Source organism: Rhinopithecus roxellana, chromosome 4 (assembly GCF_007565055.1).
Source record: "Rhinopithecus roxellana isolate Shanxi Qingling chromosome 4, ASM756505v1, whole genome shotgun sequence".
In the NCBI taxonomy this organism is placed as follows: domain Eukaryota; kingdom Metazoa; phylum Chordata; class Mammalia; order Primates; family Cercopithecidae; genus Rhinopithecus; species Rhinopithecus roxellana.
In genome coordinates, this window is record NC_044552.1 from 121,119,608 (window position 1) to 121,138,563 (window position 18,956).

The following is an 18,956-nucleotide window of genomic DNA, read 5'->3' on the forward strand; positions in this document are numbered from 1 at the left end:
CTTTTGTTATAAGAAAAAATTACTAACTTACCGGGAGATAATTGGCAATAACTTTCCAGTCATCTGTTCCATTCTGTTCCACCAGCTTCTTTAGTTTTTCATCCTAAGACATTTAAAGGTAATCCTAGAATATCAGTCATTTACCATATAACTCTGTTCAAGTTAAAGTGAATGAGGGAACGAATCTAGAATAAAAAATCTCTCTGAAGTATCCAAATACAGCAGATATAAACGTAATACTCTGACTTGGAAGCATAGATTTATTTAGAGTCAGACCAGAGTTGGCATCTTGACTCAACTATTAATTGTGTAAAGCAAGTATACCATTTTACTTTACTGGGCCTTAGTATTGCCATCTATAAAATGGAAATTAACAGGGTTATTTGGGGATTACATGAGGCAATTTATTAACATGAAGCTGATATTAACAGGGTTATCTGGGGATTACATGAGGCAATTTTGCAAAACATTTATCACAATGCCTGGCATATATTGAGTGTTTATTACAAATAACTGCTTTACTCTGTTGGGAAAAAATGCATTCCAGTGCTAGATTCAGTACACATTTACCTATGTAATAAATAGGATCTGGAGCAAGAAATAGAATATTTCCAGTTAGTTTAACCTTTTATAAAGAAATAAAGATCATTTTTAAAATTAAACTTGAAGGCTATAGAAGAAAATTAGTTAGATTTAGATAGGCCAAATGTATTAGAACATAAAAGACATTAAACATTTCCAGCTAATCAGTTCTTTTAGTTTATATGCTGTTCGCAATCCTACCAGTTCATAAGTGTGTTTATAAATGCATTCCTTCTTATGTTTCTGCAAAGGTAACATTCACACACAATGGAGGTCCCCGGTATAATACAGACACAAGAATTAGAAAACCAATGTTGACAACAGAACTTCCATATCATAAGGATTATCCAAGTGGACAATCTTAATAGGTAAAATATGAATTTCCTATGAGCCTCTCTGGGAATCCTACCTGCCTGTTAAAAGGAGCTCTGGTTTAAATGAAGCAGAGAACAGTGAAACTGAAGAAGAGCCAGTACCATTTATTGTAACATGAATCATCTAAAATTAGTTGCAAAAATGTTTGAGAACATTAGAGAAACTTTTCTCCACATATTAATAATTTTGCTTCTAAAATATTTTTTCATTCCTACAAAATCAAACTTTTGATAAGCCAGCTGAAAAAGAAACAGGGGAAGCAGATATGTCTCCAACCATTATTGGATGCTTTTAAAACATACCTTCATATAGATGGCTCTGTGAAATATATCAAGGATATTAAATGAATACACTGCAAAAAGATGAGTTCTCTGAGTGTTGTGTTTTATTCTTTTGTTTGTTTTGTTTTTGGGAGTAGCAAGTCATTCACTTATTGAGAGAATATTTATTAATATCCTACTTTGAGTCAAGTACTTGTGAATTCAGGAAACACAAAGATGAATAGACATTGAGCCCTGCCCTCAACAGACTTGCAGTTAGCTGGAGGAGGGATATATGTCCCAGCAACAATAAAGTAGAACATGCATCCATGCATGGGATCACAGGAGGACGCATCCAATCCTGTTTGGTGAAGCCAGGGATGGCTTCACAGAAGAGGTGATATCTTCATGGGTGATGTAAAAGTAGGAAGAAGAGGCGGGACAAAAGGATGAGAACTCAACAGGCAGAAGGAAACATAGACGAAGCCTAAAATGAGAAGAAGAGGACTTTCAAGGAACTGAAAATAGTGTGGAAATGGATAATATAATGGAGTGGGGGGTGTAGGGCACGCTGCACATGTGGGCTATAATAGGATCTCAAAGAGGCTGCTAATGAGCTTGAGCACCTGTAGTTTAGTTGAAATTTAGTTTTTTATAAATTATACACTCTATCTATTTTCTGCATCTTGATAAAATGATTAGTTACCTCTTCCCGGGTCCACCTTGTTTTACCCAAGTGACGCTTTCCAGACTTGGGAAGCAGCCCATCATAGTCATGGTCACACATCTCAAAGTCCTCATCATCCTCATCACTGCTATATATGCTGCAGAAATAAGAATGGGTAGACGTGGGCTGAAACAAGAGGATTTAGACTACTACTGGATTACAAAGCTTACACAAAACTCCTCAACAATCTTTTCAAAGGTTATGAAGACAAAACTTTGAAAACTTCCACAACAAGATTGTTTGCTGCATTCTGTTGCTCTAGTATTGTAAACTGGTTCTGCTGTTATGGGTATCCACAGATACGGCCAAGGACCTGGCACCTTCCTATTCCCCTGCATGTCTGAACCTGCTGTTACTATTAGACCAGGGACAAGTTACACATTTGGCCACCTTCCAACCAGTGAAGGTTTAAGTTGAAAACTTAAGGTTAAGGACAAGAAAAGGAACAAGAACCCATGTCCTTTATATAAGTGAACACTCAAAATCTTTGGCATTTGTCACATCGTTTAAATAATATTTCTCAAACATAATAAACAATTCAACTATGCTATTCCAATGGGGTTTTCGTTTTATTAAAAAAAGAAAAAAATCAAGAAGCAATATACCCCAAAATATAATTATAGTAATCCCATAAAGTCTAGAGGATTAGGAGAATCTAAGAGGAAAGGATTTTAAAACCTAAGGAAAGATAAGAACATTGAGTGATCAAACTTTAATGTTTTGTAAATAAAATTAATACCAAATTGCTCACAACTCCAGGCCTGGTTGATCCAACTTGTGCCCATGTTTACAATACTTAGTTTCTAGAGTAACTGAGTGAATAATTAGGCCACTTGTTAGAGTCTTACTTACTCTTGTTTTTTCTGTCTCTGACAGAATAGTGTTTGAAATATTATAAAATGTAACCTAATCCAGAAGGGATTTCCCCAGAAGAAATCCATGGATTTAAAAGAACCCATTACTATTTTCAAAAGCTTTTTCTTTTATTTAGTTAACCTAGGAAATTTTATGACTTTTGAAGATATAACTCTATGCTTACTGTTTATTAATCACACACTGATTAGATGACAATAATTTTACAGTTTATTTTATAGTTTTTCTTATAAAAAATAGGAAAAATACTATCTTAGAAACTTCACTAAAATTTGTCATAGAAATGTTGAGAAACCCATTAAACTAAGACCAATAAAAACAATGATATAAAGCCATGTCATAATGTAAATCATCGTTTTTAAAAAGAAAAGTTATATTCATTACAGGTTTTGTCTTCCCAAACTAACTCACATATGCATATTACCAGCCCCCTACAAGTCAAGCTAAAGTGCTTACCAAAAATCCTGAATTGGGGGTTCTCATAATTTAAAGCTATTATTTTAAGCAACAATTTGATAGTCCAGGTTGTATGGTGACATGATGTAATCCAAATTTAAAATACCACCACCACTACCAAATAAAACTCCAGGAAATATATATTTATAATCTGTAATAATTCCCTTCATTTAGTGCCTGTGTTTTGAAACAATAGCCTAGTTCTGTTTCCACTGTCAAAAGGGGGCACTAAACAACTTCTGAACAAGAATTACAAAAATATAAAACACGATATGATAAAGCAAAAAAAAAAAAAAAAAAAAAAAAAAAGCTATAAAGCCCAGAGGTGTAAGTCTGCATCTTTTGAAAGATTCATAGGGAACTCCTTGGAAAGCCCCCAAATGCAGTCCCTTGTGAAATGTGAGAGGCACCAAGAAAACCAGAGGAATCTGAAACTGCAGTCATAGATTCAAGTCGAATTAACTTTTCAGGTTTGGCTGGATCTAGAGGTCACATTTTCAGAACTGAGGACATTTTTTCAGAGCAGTCATTGAGCACCTCTCTCTCTCGGCAGCAGTTTAACAACCCAGGAACAAGCAACCTATTCAGCCGCCCGCAGGGGGCAGCCAACGTCAGGTGAGAGCACGGGAATCAACAGGACTAGGGTTCTGGAGGCAAAGGTTCTAGTCTAGCCTCCACCTTGCTGTATGACTTGGACAAATCACTTCCTCTCTCTCAAGACTTCAGTTCCCCGCCTTTACATAAGGGCTTGCTTGGATCCTATTTCTAAGGTACTTTCCAGCGCTAATACATGACCCCCTCCATGTCCTTCCATGCGTCTTAAAAGCTAAGCACAGAGGCAAAAATGTACAAAACCAAGGTCTTGGAGGCAAGGTGGAGAATGACTTCTGCAGGACCTGAAGGGGCCAGGACACAGCAGGGCGAGTCCGGGGCTGCTCACGCGCCCAGTTCCTGAGTCTCTCTGCCAGGCTGGGCACCCAGGCTCGCCTTTGAACTTTGCATGCGATTTGCTTGCTCTAAGTCGTCCTAGTAGCATGATTAATTTCTTCTAAGGAACCTGAAATAACTTTTGCTTTATCTGCTCTGACGAGATCTCAGACCCAACAGTCAGAGGACTTTCAAAGGCTGATTTCAGGGTTGATGCACTCTACTCCCCACCTGCTAGACCCGGTGTGGTTACAAGAGTACAACTATGAATATTACATTCTGTCAAGGAAACAAACCGTGCAAAGAAACGAAAAAGAAAAGAGGTGCTGGGGGGTTGGGAAGAGGGAGGGGAGCGGGAGGAAGTGCCTTGTGGCCGCTACTGTGATTCGGAGGGGTTCAAACTCATTTCGCTGACCTGGTTAATATAATCCCTGCCGAGTTGACGCTCGCCCTTGCAAGAAACGGCTCCGAGCCCGCAGTCGGGTTTCTCTTCCCCCTGAGGCAGGTTCAAGGCTCCCGCCCCTCCCGGCCGCCTCCCCTCTGGGCTACCTGGAGCCTCAGGGAACCTGCGCGGCCCCGCCCCGCGGAGGCGGCTGAGACCTTGGGGCGCGGAGCCTCGGCCGCGCCTCCTCCCAGCACCCCTGCCCGACTCCCTCCTCCTGCTGCCAGTTTCAGCTCTCGAAAAAAAATAAAATAAAATACAGACGACCCCAGTAGCTGTCCTGTTAAGTCCTAAAGGCGAAAAGTGGAGCCCTCGAGGGCAGCACCTCCCCGCGCGACCAGGCTCCGGGGGAGCTATAGGGAACCCGGGGCTCCCCCAAGTCGCCCTCTAGTCCTCAGAGCCCAGTCAAGCCCCAGCGCTGCTCCCCGCCCAGCCCAGCCCGCGGGTGCTGCTGCAGGGTCTCCACCCACGCTCTTTGCAACTTCTCAGCGCCCCGCGGGGACCAGCGCCTGCAGGCTCAACAACAAACCAGTAGGAGAAAATAAAATAACCTAAGGAAAGGCGAAAGGATTTGCTTTGCCTCCACGGACTTCTCCCTAGAACTCCTTCGCGAGGGTGCGTCCGGTCACCGCGCCTCGGCCGGGGCGACCTAAGGCAGCTGAAAGAGGACGCGAGGAGGCGCGGCGACTTCAGTCGCACCCACGTGTGCGCGCCGCGCAGGGACCTCTCGCATAGGGGCAGAGCTCGCGGGGATCGCGTCCCGGTTGCGCGGCAGCGGCCTTAGGTGCTGCCGGCCTCGGTCCCCTTGAGCCGAGTGGCGACCGCGACGGCCCCCCAGCTAGCCCCGGCACCCGCCGCTCGCAGGGAGCCCCCAGCGTGTGCTGCTGGGGAAGTCCAGAGGCCGGTGGAGGCTGAGGAGCCAGCAACTGACAGTTCGGACGAGGATTTCCCTCCTCCTCCTCCTCTCCCTCTTCCCATCTGTCCGGCCAAAAATGTGAGGGGATTGCACCCATCTTCCCGGCAAGCCTCCCTAAGTGCAGTGACATGTGCGACGCCGGCGCGTGTAGGTGCGCATGCAATGTTTGCAGTAGAAATAAAAGCCTTTCACAGAATAATGATTCGAACCTCCAAAACCAGGTCTCAAGACAATTTGCAAAAGTAGAGACCCCTTTATCCCCCTAAAATCTGCTTTTCAGCCGCCTGTCAGCTGACACTGGTCTTCGCCTCCATAAAGAATGAATGAAATTTAAATGAACTACCTGCAGCTACTAAACAATCCAGCATTTTCCCTGTATCTGCCATATGCTCTGCACTTCCAAGTCCAAACATATCTCAATGCATCCAGCAATTACTCTGCGGATCCCTCGCCGACACCCGCGGCATCAAGCCAGGCACCTGGTGGGGTCCCCGGGGCTGGTGGGCACCGCTCTGCCCCTGGCTGGAACGTGCTGCTTTCTTTTTCCCCCTAAATAAAAATGTATCCCCATGCAACTTGCAAAATGAGCCTCAGGGCGTGCTTCCCAACGTCCGGATACATTTCCCGCAAAGACTCTTCCATTCATCAGTCTCTAGAGCGGCTTCTGCTGCCGAGACAGGGGCTCCAGGTCCTCGCAGGGTCTGACAGCCCCTCAGATGATCCCGGAACGAATTCCCACCTGCTCCCAGAAGCCTGGCGCCCCGCGCGCCCCCGCGTGCCCCCGCCCTCGGCCGCCCGCCGGGCTCCCCGTTACCTGTGCCGGGGTCTTCTGGCCATGGCGCGGCGGGCGCGGGGCTCCGCCGAGAGCCGCGGGGACCGCACCGGGCTGCCGCCTCCCGCTGCCCGCCGCCTGCCTGCGTCCCTCCCCGGCTGCGCAGCGGCGCTCCGCACCGCCGGGGCGAAGTTTCTCAGGAGAAAGAGGAGGAGGAGGTCACGGAGGAGGAGGAGAAGGAGGAGGAGGAAACAGGTTGATATTAAAGTGTAAACTCTGTAAACAGAGATGCCATCAAACAAAGAGCTTTGGACACTCCCCCTCCCGCCAAATCTGGCGCCCCTGCAGTGCGCACGCGCCCTGCCCGCCGCCTCCGCGGTCGCCCTGGCTGCCGCCCGCTGGGCTGCCGGGCCGGCAGGGCGGCAGCTCCCATTCGGCGCTCGCGCCGCCGCGGTGCGCCTAGCGCGCCGTGAGGCCCGGGAGGCGCGCGGGCGGGGAGCCCGGGGCCAGGGAGGGGCGGCCGGGGGCCGCGGCGGCGCCTTTTCCTGCGCAAACCCCGCTCCCGGCCGCGGCGGGGCCGACCCGCGCCGAGTCCCGCCGCCTCCCCTCCTCCCCGGCCGCCGCACCGCGGTCGCCCGGCTCCGCGTGCTCCCGGGCAGCGGGACCCGAGTTCCTCCAGCTCCCACTCACGGTCGCGGGGGCGGCAAGCGGTGGGGCGAAATTCCTGCACAGAAGATTGGATTTTCGTCAAGGTTTACAACTATGCCCTCTGGAGACGGGGAAATTAGGAGTTGGAGGAGTAGGGGATGGGAGCATATGTGTTCATAGGATGTTTGGCTAGGGTTTTTTTCCTTCTTCTTAAATAAATAACATCTATAATTTAACTTGTTAGTGACAAAGGACGCTTCAATACAAGTGGGCGGCAGCTATCACCGCTCTCTAATGGAGCGCCCCGGCGGAGCTTTCACTCCCCTCCCGGATCCTACAGCCGCCACCGTCGTATTGTCACATGTCCTTCACTCTCACCCCAGTACACACCCGGGCCCCACCCACCCCGCCCCGCCCGGCCCAGGCGATGCCCACAGCACACCTCAGCTCCCCTCCCTGCACGACGCGCACGCCCTGGATTGCACACCTGCAAAAAAAAAAAAAAAAAAAAAAAAAAAAATACTCGGGGGTCCAGACAGCCCGCCCCTAGCAGAACTCAGGAAACCCTACGTTTGCATGCGTGGTTTTAGAAGTAAAACAGTTTGTGATTTTGGGGGTCGGTATCCCTTCTTAGTGTCATTTGAGCGCTCTATTTTACGAGATAAAATCAGCAAAGGCTTTCGTGTTGTTTAATGAGGGTCTCCAGAAGTAAAGGAAGAAGATAAGTGCTGAATTTATAAGGATTGATGATTGGGGGGATTTTAGGGGAGTTTTAGTTTTACTTCCGTTTATAGATTAGAACCATTGGGGATTTTTTTTTTTTTCATTCTCTGTACACACTAATGTATTTTTCCTTTAATCTTTTAGGAGTTTGAGACTTCTGCTGACTGGGTTTGTGGGTGTCCCATGTGCCCCAGCAGTTCAAACTTAGCTCAGAAAGCATTTTTTCTTACTAAAAAAGCATGTTCTTACTAAAATGAGTCATGATTTTATTAAACGGTGAAGCATGCGAGGTTTCAAGACTATTTGGTGTTTTAGACTTTCTTTAAAATTGTTATATAGTTTAAATCTTTATCAAGTGTTAGTTGCTAGTAAGGTTTTAAGATTCCTTTCCTCCTGAGAAGAAAATAACACTGAAACAAAATTATTGTGAGGCATTTCGGATCACAATTACAAAGAACAAGTCAAATTAATACTTTTAAAGCCAATATTTATTTCTAGATTCTATAATAATTTTCTTTCTTCACATCAAAAATAAACAAAATCTTTTAAAAATATCTAGAATAAACATCTAGAAACCACCCCTAAAGGAATTGCATTCTGGCTTTGGGATTGCTTTATGAATCTAACCGGCAAGATTCCCAATTGCTGAGTCTCTTGGACACAATATGAGTATCTGAACCCTTTGTGAAGTGAGTTCATAGCCTCTTTTCCAAGATTTTAGGAGGTGGAACTACTCCTAAGTTCTTGAACCCCTTTAAAGTAGAAAGATACTAAGTTCAGTTTTCCTTTTTTTCCTTTGTAAATCATTTTCCTATGTATCGTTTTGAGAATTTATAATTTTTCATTTACCAGATATTTTGGGATATAGTTTTACATTTTTCCCTCAGTTGTATGACAATAATATGTTTGGGAATATGCATAGTCCAATAAAGAATACACATGCAGTAATTTTATTAGGCTAATGTTGGATATATTGCTATCTGATAAGCTTATGGAAAAACAATCAAATGGAGTTATCAAAATTTTTGTATGGATGAAACTACATTTTAAAACTCATTACAGTATGTTTGTATTTATACATTTTCTCTCTCCACTTATAATTATTACAAAAGTATTTTTAGATGACAACTTTACACATTTCATAACTTTTTTTTTTTTTAAGATCTGTGCTAACTACATCAGTTATTTTAGCTGTGGCAGGGCTGCACTGGAGCTAAATTTGGGTACAGCCTTTCATTTGCAGTGCACTAGAAAGGGGTCAGGAAACTCTTCTGTAAGAGACCAGATAGTAAATGTTTTGTAGGCTATGCAGTAAATGCTTTGTAGGCTATGTTGCATATTATTCTGTGTCTTTTCTTGTCTGTCTTTCTTTTTGTCTTTTTTTACAACCCTTTAAAAATGTAAAAACTGTTTTTAGCTCAAAGACTGCACTGAGTCTGCAGGCCAGGCACTAGAGTAGTTGGCCAACACTAGAACAGTGATCCTCAGTGTTTAGAGCCCCGGTGTCCAATCTTTTGGCTTCCCTGGGCTACATTGGAAGAAGAAGAATTGTCTTGGACCACACATAAAATACACTAACACTAATGATAGCTGATGAGCTTAAAGAAATATCGCAAAAAAATCTCATAATGTTTTAAGAAAGTTTACAAATTTGTGTCGGGCCGCATTCAAAGCCATCCTTGGCCATATGCGGCCCGCGGGTCACAGGTTGGACAAACTTGCTTTCGAGTGTATCAGAATTGCTGGGTGTATCCATGAAAGATGCACAGTCCCAGGCTGTCCCCTAGAGACCATGATTCAGCAGGTTTGAGATGAGGCCCAACAATCTCCATCTTTAACAATGGTTTCCATAGAAGGCCTCCAGAGCACTGGTTGATAATCTCAGTTTCAGAGTGAAGACAGACTGGTTTGATACACTTTTACCTTTTTAAAAAATTATATATATATATATATATATATTTTTGAGACAGGGTCTCCCTCTATTGCTCAGGCCAGAGTCCAGTGGCACCATCACAGTTCATTGAAGCCTCGACCTCTCAGGCTTAAGTGATTTTCCCCTCTTGGCCTCCCAAGTAGCTAGAACTACAGGCATGCAGCTCCATGCCCAGTTAATTTTTAAAACTTTTGTTGAGATGAGGTCTCACCATATTGCCCAAGCTGGTCTCAAATTCCTAGGCTCAAGTTCTTGATCCTTCTGCCTTAGCCTCCCAAAGTGCTGGGATTACAGGTGTGAGTCACCGCACCCAGCCCACTTTTACCTTTGCCATTTGTCTCTCACCACCTTCCTCTCCCTCATTCACTTTCACCTCTCCTGGGCTAAAGATTCAGGCTTGCCATAACCCAAAATAATTTAAGCACTGGGGAAGGGCTGAAGGACAAAATATGTATAAAAGATACAAATTCCAGTTTCTTTGCTTCTGATTGCTGGGAAATCCTGGGCACATGATGGATCTTTAATCCTCGTGATCTGCATCCCAAAGATGAATGAGGCTCATCAATGGTGAAAACAGACCAGATTAGGGGACTCCATGTCTCTACCACCCACCTTTCCTCACCCCCTCAACCCAGTTTGGCTCAGGGCATTAAGAGGGAAATAGTTACAGTAAATGGTTAAAATGCAGACAGTTCTTAATTATTTCAGTTAATGAAGAACAGCTGTGGCATGTATAATTGAAAGCCATAGGTTTGAGATAAATCTCATGTTGGCTCCCCCAGCAATTCTTTTAGTAATGACAATGGGCTAAGTGCTACCTCAGTGTAGTATGCTTCATAGAACCTCCATAACAGTGTAGTATGTTTCATAGTACCTCCCTAACAGTATAGCATGTTTCATAGAACCTCCATAACAGCTGGTGACCAAATAAATTTTTATTTTTAAATGATTCCTGGATTTGGCACTTCTTGTTTGTTTCCTCTTTCCAGATTCTCATCAACTTATATATTCCTATGACAACCAACCCACGTGTTTTTATTGTCGTTTGAGCTGTCTTGTATAAAAGGTATGAGTCTTTCCATAAAGAGGGAAGGACATTCCAGAGAAAGGCAAAAGTGGGAGCAAAAGCACACAATCAGAATCCACAAGGCATGTTCCCAGCATGGGAAAGAAGGAGCTAGCCAGATTGCCTGAAGCAAGGAGAGCTTTGAAGGCCGGATTCGTGTATGTGTGTTGAATAGCAAAACTATACTATCAGAGCTGTGTGTGTGGAAGATTAATCTAATAGTATTGTCAGATAGATTGGAGGGAGAAAAGACAAGGGGAAGAGGCTAGTTAATTGTCTGGGGTAGGACAGTAACCCTAAATGGAATGAAAAGGAGGAGGCAGATCAGAATATAGGCAGAGCCTTCAAGACTTAGCAGCTGATTGGGTTGCTAAGGATATTAGAGGCACCATTAATAGAAATAGGGAAGTCAAGAGGGGAAGAGAAATATGCACTGGGAGATTCAAAGAGGAAAGTGTGTTTAGATTTCGGTATGTTAAGTTTGTGGTTTCTTATGGAAGACATCCGGGTAGAATTGTTCAGCAGGTGGTAGAGAGTGTGGGATCAGAGCCTGCTGGAGAAGTCAAGCTGGGTCAGGAATACGCTGGAGTTAAATTTTGTGAGCTAGTTGTTAGACACAGCCATTATTAAAAAGTAAATTATATAAACTTACAGTTAAATATATTTTATTTTGAAGACAATAAGCATTCAAAACTCATCACTTCCCATTTTATGACATTTTCCTATTATCTACGTACTTGAGGTTATTTATGTCTATCATCCGTACAGTGGACATACAATGTAATATGTGCTGTTGTGCATCTCTTTACAATTTCACATCTAGTGATGTAATGTTAGTAGCTTGAAATTGGCTCTAATTGGAGTATTTACACCACGGGAAATGGCAAGTGCTACAAATAAGGGCTTTTTCTTATTGGAAAACTGATTGTTAAACATTTACCAGTAACACATCAAATAAATGCTTTATTTAAGAGATTTACATGAAGGCAACAACTGTGCTATTTCTTAGAGTTGCTAATGTAGAGATCTGACCAAGGGAAAGTCTTTGGATAATATTTAAGAGGTTAAAAGACAGGGCTAAGACTGAGAGGTAGAGGCTGGGTGGAGAGATTTGTTGGGGAATAAAGAAAGATATATGTGTGTATATATATATATATATAAAAGTTTATATATATACACAAATGTTATATATATATATAAATGTTTATATATATACACAAATGTTATGTGTATGTATATATATATATATATATATATATATATATATATATATATAAATACAAATGGATATATACAAATCCCAGCCTCCCAAGTAGCTGGGATTACAGGTGGCCACCACCATGCCCAGCTAATTTTTTGTATTTTTAGTAGAGATGGGGTTTCACAATGTTGGTCAGGCTAGTCTCGAACTCCTGACCTCGGGTGGTCCACCCGCCTCAGCCTCCCAAAGTGTTGGAATTACAGGCGTGAGCCACTGCACCCGACCTCACATATTTTTATATGTGAGTTACGATAAGAAGCGCGTCTCACATCCTGTCTCAACACACACATACACACACATACACACACACACACACACATACACACACAGCTAAGAAAAGTTCTGGCCATGTGTGGTGGCTCACACCTGTAATCCTAGCACTTTTATGGTATGCCAAGGTGGGAGGCTTGCTTGAGACCAGGAGTTTGAGACCAGCCTGGGTAATATAGTGAGACCTTGTCCGTATTAAATAATAATTTTAAAAAGTTTCATAAAACAATACTTACTCCTTACTACCAACCATGCAATCTGAGATCTATTCTATTCTATTCTATTCTATTCTATTCTATTCTATTCTATTCTATTCTATTCTATTCATTCTGGTCAGGATCCCAAAGTTGTTTTGGTGTTCTGTTTATAGGTAGTGAATCACTGTTTGAAAAACATTGCTGTAGAGGATGAAGGTCTTGCCTGTTTCTGCTTTAGAATATCTGTTTTATGGAATTGTTAATTTTTCTCCAAATGGCAGTTGTACGTATCTTTTTAAAGCTTTGGGGGAAATTCTTCAAGACCAGTTTACAGATGTAATTCCTTCCTTCCTTCCTTCCTTCCTTCCTTCCTTCCTTCCTTCCTTCCTTCCTTCCTTCCTTCCTTCCTTCCTTCCTTCCTTCCTTCCTTCCTTCCTTTTTTTGAGATGGAGTCTAGCTCTGTCACACGGACTGGAGTGCAGTGGTGCAATCTCGGCTCACTGCAACCTCCGATTCCCTGGTTCAAGTGATTCTCCTAGCACAGCCTCCTGAGTAGCTGGGATTACAGGCGCCTGCCACCATCCCCGGCTAATTTTTGTATTTTTAGTAGAGACGGGGTGTCACTAAGTTGGCCAGGCTGGTCTTGAACTTCTGACCTTGTGATCCGCCCACCTGGGCCTCCCAAAGTAATCCCTGGGCTGGGATTACAGGCATAAGCCACTGCATCCGGCCTACAGATGTAATTTCTCTCCTATCTCTTCTCACAACTGTTCTTAGTCAATTCCCCTCCTTCTCTATACTTTCCCCACATATGTTATAAATGTAAAATAGCAGCTTTCAAAGTTAGTCAACAAAATAGTAAGCTTTTATTAGTAGAGATGCTAATAGAAACAACAACAACAAAGATTAATAACATTTAGGGACTTATTGGAATAACAAATAACAAAGTGTTTCAGGCAGGTTCATCAAATGTATAAGCAGAATAGTTTCTCTGAGCCTCATATTTCAAACCTTCAATCCCTGGAGGTTGCGGTAGAGATCTTTAAAAATGTTTCCAGTCTTTAATATTCTGTTTCTTTCTTAAATACGCAGGTCTCTCAATTTGCCTTTGTATCCCTGACAATGTTTCCATAGTTCCTTATAGTTGATAAACACATGTGTTTACTTAGTGTTGAGCACTGTGCAAGGCTTGGGCCCGCAGAAAGAAAGAACTGGAACTTTTACTAGATGATTCCTGCACATTCAGGGCCTGTTTTCTCTTTCTATTGTCACCACCTTCTCCTAGGCTATTATGACTTCACCTTGAACTACCATAACAGCCCCCTAATTAATTTTCCACCCTGCGGCCACTTTTTCCCCCATCCATTCTACATCCCACTGCTCAATAATCTCATTATAATCACTTTTAGCAGGTTAGTCATCTGTTTAAAAACCCTTAACTGGCTCCCGAATGTTGACAAGATAAGATCTGAACTCCTTAACTTGGCATTCCCTATATTGAGCTTGCTCTGGCCTCTGTACCCAGACAACCTTACCCCCAGGGGTGATAGTATTTAATACCTGAGTGGCTCATGTATCGGCCAATCAGAGTGGGTCTGGCTATAGACAACCTGCAGGGCTTGACTGGGGCACACTGACTGAATGCCATTTTGCCTTACAACACAACCTACCTTCCAGCGTTATCTCTTACCATACTCTGTTCACTCTGTTTCCTCCCCAAGAAACCATTGGCAATCTCAGGCCTTTGGTTACAAGCATGCCTCCTGCCTGCAATGCCTTCCTTTCTCCTCTCTGCTTATGTAAGTGCTACCCATTCTTCAGGCCCTGCTGAAGTCCAAATCTTCCTTCTGAAGCCTTCTTGGACCTTCCTAATCCACAGTCATCTCTCCCACCTGTGAGTTGTGTTAATGCCTACCTTCTCTGACTCTTATTGAGTGTATGGCCTATGTTACCTTTCTTTGCTATCATCTATCTATCTATCCATCTATCTATCTATCTATCTATCTATCTATCTATCTATCTATCTATCTATCTATCCATCCATCCATCCATCTATTATCTATCTAAGCATCATCTATCTATCTATTTATAAATGTGCCTTATTTCATCTGGAGCCTTCATTATAGGTCAGAGAGGAGAGACAGTATCTTTTACCCTTTCTACCTACTCAGTTCCTAGAACAGGGTCGTGAACGCAAGTATGTGCATAAACCTTTGTTGTGCTGATGACAGCTGATGAGAAGTATTTGGAGCTGTTTTATTTATTTTTTTATTTAAGATACTTAATAGCACGTTATATTTGGCTTTAGAGATTACAACAGGCTATGCCATATATTATCTCATTTAATCCTCACAACAGGTCCTTTTTGCCTATGTCTCCCCCGCAGGTATTATTTTCCTCATTTCCAGGTCAGGTAACTGAAATTGAAACAGATGAAGTAATTTGCACAAGGTCACACCGATAACGTTTACCAGAACTGGGACTGTTTAAATGAAGGGTTTTCTTTGTCCCAAATCCAAAAGTTCTTTCCACTACTATCTGGCAGCCTTCAACTTTTAACTCCTATGCCTTTATGTTCTTGTAATTCTTCCTGTATTGTGAGTCCTTCAAATGGATTCAATTCTGTCCTCAGATAAAGGTTGATAACCTTACAAACGACAGCAACATCATAATTTTAAGCTTACTTGTAGTACTTTATTTCTAAGATTTGCATAGATTGCTGTCTGTTTGGCAATATGACTTTGGAACTGTTTTTCTTTTAAAGCATGATGTTTCACATATTATTTTTCTGAATCTTACTTCTTTCTCTCCTACTTTATCATTGTATATTTATCTGTTTGTTGACTTTACTATGTCTTTATATAATATTGAATTTACCTCAAGCAGTCATCTATTTTAAAATTAGTCATAAAATCAATGAGTGAATGAGTGCTTAAATCCAGCAACCGTGAGTTTTTTTAGGCTTTGTGAAAACCATTTGGTAAGAACTGGCATGTTTTTTAATCACCACTATGTCTTTCTTTTTTTTTTTTTTTTTTTTTTTTTCGGTCGTGGTGTTGTTTTTTTACCAAAGTCTAAGAAAATAAAGTGTTTAACTCAAACAGAACAAGAAGAGAGGAATGAATTTAAGGGAGTTATTTTTCTTGGGCCCTTCACATAAGTGGACTACATAATTTTAAATGTGAACCTTGTTAGGATGAAGTGTACAATAACTACCCTTTCTTTTACATTTGTTACTAGAAAGACAAAGTTTGTGGATGTAAAAAATCAATATTACCAAGTTTTGACATCTGTAGAAATTGCTTATTCCAGTTTACTCTTCAGTTAAAGTAATGGTTCTGAGAAAAATAAAAATAATCAGCTTATGAAACATATCAGTTCCTAGAGTTATCTTAATTTGGTTTAAATCTTTGTGTTAAGCAAAACATTCAGCCTCTAAGGAAACTATATCAAAGTGTTTATAATCCTTTGTTTTAAGATTTTGCCAAAGTTCCAAAGTGCTAGTTCTGCTGGTAACTTGGGGAGGCTGATTTGGTCCTTTAGTTCAGAGTTTGACAGAGAGCACTTTGGCCCCAAAAGGTAGAATTTGTTTGAAAAATGTCAGGTACACCAAAATTCTGATATAAAAGTTCTTATTTCTTTATTGATAATTGATAATTGTCCCAAATCCAAAGTTCTTTCCACTACTCTCTGGCAGCCTTCAACTTCAACTCCTATGCCTTTATGTTCTTGTAATTCTTCCTGTATTTTGAGTCCTTCAAATGCATTCAATTCTGTCCTCAGATAAAGGCTGATAACCTTACAAATGACAGCAACATCATAATTTTAAACTTACTTGTAGTGCTTTATTTCTAAGATTTGCGTAGATTGCTGTCTGTTTGGCAATATGACTTTGGAACTGTTTTTCTTGTAAAGCATGATGTCCACATATTTATAGGGAACAATATGATATTTTGATGTATGTATAACATTTCTAATTATGTTAATCTACGTGACATGGAGTTTTGAAAACTTTTTATTTTATTTTAGTTTTGAGATGAGATGTTGCTATGTTGCCCAAGCCGGTTTTGAATTCCTGGGCTCAAGTGATCCTCCTGCCTCAGCCTCCCAAGAAGCTGAGACTTAGAGGGTGTGCATAGCACCTTAGCTGACTTTAAGATTGCATATAGTTTTTTTTGTCTGAAAACCCTTTTGCTGTTTTTTTCTTTCTTTTAAATAGCTAGTAGTTAAAGATATCCTCATGGAACATTTAAAGAACAATATCTATGCAAAATACTTTTTAAAAGAAGATACCTTTTACCTTTACACTGTTACATATTTTTCTCAAAGATTTGACATACATGTAAGTATATAAAGTAGGTGTTACTACTATTTAAAACTCTGGAAAAATCTCACTCTATTGCACTTAAAGGTACCTTTCAGTGTGTAAATATCAGACTTTTCATAACGATAATGTTGATGAAAATCCCCAAAACATTTTGTCATAAGTAGGTCTGTTTGAAAATGTAACACAGGAACAGATTTTATTAATACAAAACTTGATGCAGTTCCTGCATAGTAATATACAGTCTTGTGCCATGTTATGGCTTCATTGGTTCCTTCTGAAGACTGTCAACAGATTTTGCATGTAATGACTCATTCAAAAGAACATGCCAAGCAAAGTTTTGAAATTAGAACAGGCTTGGTTGTTGACGTTCTCTCTCAGTGAATGGCATTACCACCCTTTCAGTTGTAGTCAAGCCAGGAACCTGGAGTCACCCTAAACTCTCCCCACACCGACATTCAGTCAAGTTCAAAGCCCTGCTAAGTTCATGGTGTTATTTCCCTCCTTTTAATCTTTCTTACCATCACTTTAATTTAGAGAATGATCAACTCCCTTGTGCTGGGCTAGCCCCTCTCAAAGCCATTTTCCTCTCACCTGTCAGGCAGAAAAATTCCTAAACATAGTTCTGGCTGTAATACTCACTTGCTTAAAATGCTGCTGGTAGCAGTGACTCTTGAGCAGAATATCAGAGTGATCTGGAAACTGTCTTCAAACGACACATGCCTCCCCTATTTCTTCCACCACTGTCCCTTTTACCCTAAAAAAACCCTACTCTAAAGATTAAAGCATTTCATCTAAGATTTTTGTAGCCTCATATTGCACTTATGCTCTAGTAACAGTGCACTTCTCATAGGTCCTCATATATGCCATAAGGACATGTGCCCAGATATCTCACTCATTCTGAGCCTCTGCTTGCTACTGTCCTCCCAGCCTTCTTTGGTGACTAATTCCTGCTCGTCATTACAAATTCGTTTAGAAACCTGCTGCTCAAAAAGGTCTTTCATGGTACACTGCGAATGCCTCCATGCCTCCAGCAGAGTACTTACACAATATCCACTGTTTCATGTCTCTCTCTTGCCCTCTGGAAGAGGGAGTCATATTTTAGTGGCATAAGAATTACCATTTAACACTCAAGACTCCTGAGTAACCATCTCCAGAAGCTGAATTCAATAGGCCTAGCCAAGACTTAAGAATATGCATTTTTAACAGGCAGAATCAGGTGATGCGGGTGTGATGGTTTCTGGACCACATCTTGAGAAATACTGCCCTTGGATATAAGCACCTTAGAGGCTGGAATTTTGGGCTCTATTAACCTTCATGTAACAAATCACTTGCACTTTGTAGATGTCCCATAAATGTTTGAGGCAATGAATTAAACTGAGCATAGCTTTTAATTCAACAGTTATGTCAATTTCAGTAGTTTTAGGCCTTTTCACTTCTCCAGTCCTATCTCACCAAAGAAAATCCCACATTCTTGCCCTCTGTCTGCCTGTCTTAGAGAAAGTAACTTCTTTGAAAACCCTCAGTAGTGAAGAATGTGAGACTCAGGTCTGTCAAAAATGAAAATTAGTTAATAAAATAAAGTGATATTATCTGTGAGTTTCTCTGGTTACACAGATCATTGGGTTTCGTTTAGGACAGTGCTGCCAGATAAAATTCAATTAGAGCTGTATAGCTACTTAAAATTTTTTGTGCCATTCTAAAAACAAACAAACAAATAAAAAAAAAAAACCAGATATCCTTAAAAAAAGAAACAGATATCTCTAATTGTAATTATATATATATATATATACACACACACACACACACACACGTATATGTATACTTTTTTTGAGATAGAGTCTTGCTCTTTTGCCAGGCTAGAGTACAGTGGCGTGATCTTGGCTCACTGCAACCTCTGTCTCCTTGGTTCAAGCAATTCTCCTGCCTCACCCTCCTGAGTAGCTGGGATTACAGGCGCACACCACCATGCCAGGATAATTTTTGTATTTTTAGTAGAGACAGGGTTTCACCATGTTAGCCAGGCTGGTCTTGAACTCTTGACCTAAAGTTATCTGCTTGCCTTGGCCTTCCAAAATGCGGGATTAGAGGCATGGATATGTTTTGCTTAAATGAATATATCTAAAATGTTATCATTTCAATGTGCAGTCAATAAGAAAAATTATTAAGAAGATACTTTACATTTTTTTCTTGGTACTAAGTCT

At 41.5% G+C, this 18,956-nt stretch overlaps 1 protein-coding gene across 2 annotated transcripts in view; it reads right to left on the minus strand.

Moving 5' to 3' along the window:
- Positions 1–6,600, minus strand: part of MYB (MYB proto-oncogene, transcription factor) — a 38,530-nt gene extending 31,930 nt beyond the window's left edge. For both annotated transcript variants that reach the window (XM_010370686.2, XM_010370664.2), the window contains exons 1-3: positions 6,373–6,600; positions 1,924–2,041; positions 32–103 (exon numbers count right to left, since the gene is read on the minus strand). In XM_010370686.2, the coding sequence (XP_010368988.1) occupies positions 32–103; positions 1,924–2,041; positions 6,373–6,395 (213 nt within the window). In that variant the 5' untranslated portion in view covers positions 6,396–6,600. The remainder of the gene's footprint in view (positions 1–31; positions 104–1,923; positions 2,042–6,372) is intronic.
- Between the last annotated feature and the right edge of the window lie 12,356 nt (positions 6,601–18,956).